Raw genomic sequence first — 4,859 nt, forward strand, 5'->3', positions numbered from 1 at the left:
AGTGTTTCACAAACCCCTCTGGTTCTCACATGGTTAGCATGTAATATGTTTCATATTTTTAGCCCGCACATGTGCTTCCTTATTTTGTCAACTTAAAATTGTGCAACACATTGAGTCATCCTGTCAGCTGGTTTAATATTTGTGTAAAGCTGGAAGAAAATAATGTGCTTTTATCCCCTTGTGACCCGGTCTGGTAAAGCATACACTTAAAGCAGTGTTCTATTCATTATCTCTATAGATCTGGATTCTGATTGGTGGTGCCATACGATCCCTTCTGGCATTTTTACAAGCTATAAACAGTCTTCTTAGCCAACATCCTGGCCATATCTAGCTGTTGGAGCCATGGTTTTTCTTTAAATTCGCTGAAAAATATAAAATAGGATTTGAAATAAAGTTTAATATGTATAGTTAGGGTACATGAGACACATGCAGTACAGCATCACGACGACAGACAAATACTAATTCTGACTAGCAAGAATAACTACTCATTGGAAAAAGGAAAAATCAAAGAGGAAACAGAGGAAATGTATATATAAAAAATACATATCCTAGGGAGCTATTTCTACAAATTACTAATGATAACCATACCTGGGCACTGAGCGGGTTGGATTGGGGCGGAAGGAGGCAGGCAAGGAAACTCAAATATATGCATGTGTACAAGCTATACAACTCGGTAGATAAACATATAGAACATACAGCGGCACTCACAGGATCAGATATACTCTAGGAAAAGTCTCTGTGAGTACGCACTCTTACCTGGCAAGTCCCAAGCAATATATTGCATTCTCTCTTGGTGTTTTCCCTGTATGCTTTGAGAAAGATTCCAGAGATGAGTTTAGAAGAAAAGCAGCTTGTGGAACAGCCAGATGACGTGGGAAACTATTGTAATTGTTTGCAATAGGAGGAAGAGGAACTTGAGCCATCCTATTATATTCTAAGATAGCAGGCATGGAGGTTCCCTCAACTTTGCTCCTCTTGACAGTAGGCTTTGCTGTTTTATTCAGTGGTGGCAGAATATTTGCCTGACTAGTGTTGTCTCTTTTGGAGGAAGCATGGAGTTTAAGTACCGTACTAGCCAACGTCTGACCATTTTGAGTCCCTGGATAATTACAAGTCCGCATAACAATTTTGTTCCAGCTGTCTTGATAAAGTCTACTTAGACCTCGACTTCTCATTTTAGGTTCTGTGAAACCATCAACAACAAGAGGGTCCCCAACACGTGTTTTGAACACTGGCAGCCACCTCAAATTTTTTGCTGCAGATTTTGCTTTCTGAGCCGTGAATAGCCATTTTTTCACTTTAATGTAAACACTCATGGGAAGGGAGATTTTAGGAAATGAAACAAGCGACCACATTTTCATTACCAAATATAAAACACAATCTTTATGGCGCTGCTGAATGCAAATCCTCAGTGGTGTCTGTCCCAGCAGATTTTGACACTGGAGACACAGAATGTTATGGGAAATAAATGCTTTCAACAGAAGAAGCTGGCCTGCTTCTGCAGCTGCGTGGATGGCACATTTGGCCGTGTCTGTATGGTCAGTCTCACTGCACCATTCTCTATAGGGATGGACCCCAATAGCTTCATCTGCTCTGACCCCTCTTTTCTGGAGCCACTCTGCAAGCTCCAGGTGTCCAAAATATGCAGCCAAATAAAGAGCTACCCTCTGCTGGTATCTGTTATATAAGAAAGAAAATAAATCAGGATTGAAAAGGTAAATTAAATCACCCAAAAAAAAAAACAGATCCCACACTCAAATGATGTAAACAGGCTCTCTCCTACTTTACCTGAGCACAGCATCTTCTTTTGATAGGTAGCATTGGACTTTCTGTTTGTGACCAAGAACACAGACATTAAGGAATTCCTTCCAACCATCCCACACATCCATTCTGATAGTTGAACCTGAAAACATATTACGTCAAAAACATTAGCTTCAATGGTCAAAAATATTTAGGTCATAAGAAGTCATCAGTCTATGGGGTTTATTCACCAAAGGGAGCGTTGTGATTTCAACTTCACTACTCATTATGGCGGCCCAACAGTGGCAAGTTTCTCCAGTGTGAATGGCTTAGCAGGCCTGGTACCATGGTAAAGTCGGTCTCTCATCAGCAAGTCTTATTTGTGTATTCCCTAGTTACTGTACCTGCCATGTTCAGGTATAATTCAATGGGTCATTCAACTATGTAACTATACAATATACAGGGCCAGACAGTCTCATCCTGCAGAACAAGCTCACTGGGGCTGGCCTTTCATAAACTGTGCTGAATATGTTTTTTTCTATAAGCATTAGAAGACGTATTTATTTTTTATTTTTTTACAAAAAAGTGTGAAAAAACAGCTATAAGAAAAGAAATTATACAGCAAGATTTGTATAGTTTATTTATGGCCCATCCAGACATTTAGTAACCAAATGAAGCTTTAAAATTAAATCCTGAACTACAGTCCACATAATACACATCTTGGATAGGTTCCTGGCTGTGCATACAGGAAGATGTAGTCCACAGTAGCTGGAGTCCGACACCAACATTCAACAGATAGTATCCTGCCGACAGGTCACGTTTTCATTGTATTTTGCTGTCCGGTATAACATACCTAGGTCTAGTTTGTAATCACTCAGAATGTTGCAGTTATACATGTCCTTTCCTTGTAGAGTCCTCAGACAGAAAACACTAACTGGAAATCCACATTTTAGGGACATTATGGTCTTCAGTCTGGAAACTGTTGTACTCATCAGATAAACTCCCCCCATTACTGGAACTCTCTCGTGGGTCACAGCATTGTATACATACAGCGCTGGTTTATCTTCTTCCTGAAGGCAAAACATATTACCAACCACTACTATGAATGAAGAAAAGTTATTGCATGTCACAGCCACAAGCAATTTTTGTGAAAAGTACTAGACTATGGTCAAATGCTGTCCTCAATCACCTTACCACCGCTGTGTAATCTCACACATTACAATAGAATTCCTGTTCAAGGACCTTGGACATACTCACCAGACCAACAGATACCATTAGCCAAGTACTGTGCTGTACTGGTGGCCCAACAGCTGTACCATCCATATCCCTGTTAAACAGCCCCGGGCACACTTGCAAATTAAAATTCAAAGTTGGTTATGCATAAAAAGTGATCAAGTGATCATGGTACACATGGTGCTCTTTTCACCACCGCAACCAATAGCGTGGTCCAATCACCAGGAACATTTCACTGGCGGCTATAGAGAGACCTCTTCATATACTGTATATCTCTATGGTATTTTCCCCAATAAAGATTATTTATCACGTAAATACAGCTCAAGTTAGACTCCCATCTGTACAATATATTCACACTGGTCAGCTGCAAATATTATTCAACACTAAATAATATTTAAGCCTTCCAGAACCTGACAGACAGCGTTGTCTTTGCCGTTTGCCTTAGTAATACATCTACGTGACTTGTTTGGAAATATTTTTAAGACATTTATCTTTGGCATGACACTTTCTTTTTCTGTAAGAAAGAATAGCCTAGGTGTGTGTGACAACTAGTACAATACCAAGTTTAACTCCTTTGTGACATTACTTTTTTGTGTTCCCTTCATGACAATGGCACATTTCTGATGTGCTGTAAAGGCTGCCCCTTTATCTTAAGTCAGGCCCTCGGCTACCGAGACAGGAAATAAAACGAATTAGAAGGAACTGAACGCTGACATGTCAAAATTTGGACAAGTACATTTTGCAATAGCAAAAAAAAAATTTTCCAATCTTCCTATTTTCAATGGGCATAAAAGATGTGGCCCGAGCATGTGTGTTCAAGATGGCCTCTTAGGCATTTTCTGAACAAAGCGTATAGAATAATGTGTTCTCAATGGATTGTAATAAAAGGCATGTGCATTTGCATTACCTTCAGGAAACATTTAATAGTTGAACATACAGTAATTCCAACATCAGCAAAAACCCAGTCGTCCTTCAGGACACCCCCTGCATACTGGAGTTCCAGAAACCTCCTGCCTTGTCTATCATCTGATATTTGGACATGAAAGGCATTCTGAAAAACAAACAAAGAAAAAAAAATATAGATATATTTACGGATATGTTATCACAAATTTTTGGAAAATAAATGACTTTTTAAGCGGTTTTAGGGACTGCTATTGTTAACTGTCCATGTAGCCATTACAAGGGAGGGGAAGAAGGGAGAAGACATGAAATGTATATAAATAAGCCATGTCCGCCATAAATTTAACTTCTTTAAGGTAATAGACCCTTGTTTTTAATCCAAAAAAGTCCATCATCATCATAATTCCCCACTAGAAGGAATCATGCACCTATTACCACCACTGATCTCAAAGGGTCATCCCTACACAGCCATTGTCACATCCTCTACATCATCTCCAATTGGGATCCCAGTGTGTAGTTTGTACAAAAAAAAACAATCCCAAATATCTATTACATAATTCTATAACCAGACATAATAAACCAGCGGTCGCTGTACATCTCACTTATTTGTGATCCATATTCAGATTCTTACAACTTACATAGTTCTGTATACAGTCAATTAAAACACATTAAACCTGCACACGAGGAAAGCAACCTTCAGAGGTTAATTATTTTAACAAGGAAACATGTTTCTTATATGAAAAACAGACATATAATGCGTACAACATTACTATTTGTGCAGTTTACCTGACCAGAGGGTTTAGGTTTACATTCAGTTGCCCCTGTATTAACCCTACACAATCAAAAGGTATATTACAACGTATTGCGGTTGCCCCAAAGATGAGAAATACAATTACCTTTATCATCTGTTTCACCTCTTGCACGGTCTGGCCAGGCAGTATATCGAAGGGCTCGCAAAGACCATCAAATGCTATGAATACTCTCAT

General features: G+C 39.1%; 1 protein-coding gene across 1 annotated transcript; it reads right to left on the reverse strand.

Annotated features, from left to right (window-relative positions):
• Positions 1–283: 283 nt before the first annotated feature.
• On the reverse strand, positions 284–4,859 carry LOC149300285 (protein ANKUB1-like). The gene is made up of 6 exons (XM_089485280.1): positions 4,770–4,859; positions 3,881–4,024; positions 2,594–2,810; positions 1,789–1,903; positions 757–1,677; positions 284–362 (listed from the first exon to the last, which is right to left on the reverse strand). The coding sequence occupies exons 1-6, from the start codon at positions 4,857–4,859 to the stop codon at positions 284–286; spliced, it is 1,566 nt and encodes a 521-aa protein (XP_089341406.1).

Source organism: Sceloporus occidentalis, unplaced genomic scaffold (genome assembly GCF_023333645.1).
Source record: "Sceloporus occidentalis isolate IW3139 unplaced genomic scaffold, rSceOcc1.0.p SCAF_25, whole genome shotgun sequence".
Classification (NCBI taxonomy): Eukaryota; Metazoa; Chordata; class Lepidosauria; order Squamata; family Phrynosomatidae; genus Sceloporus; species Sceloporus occidentalis.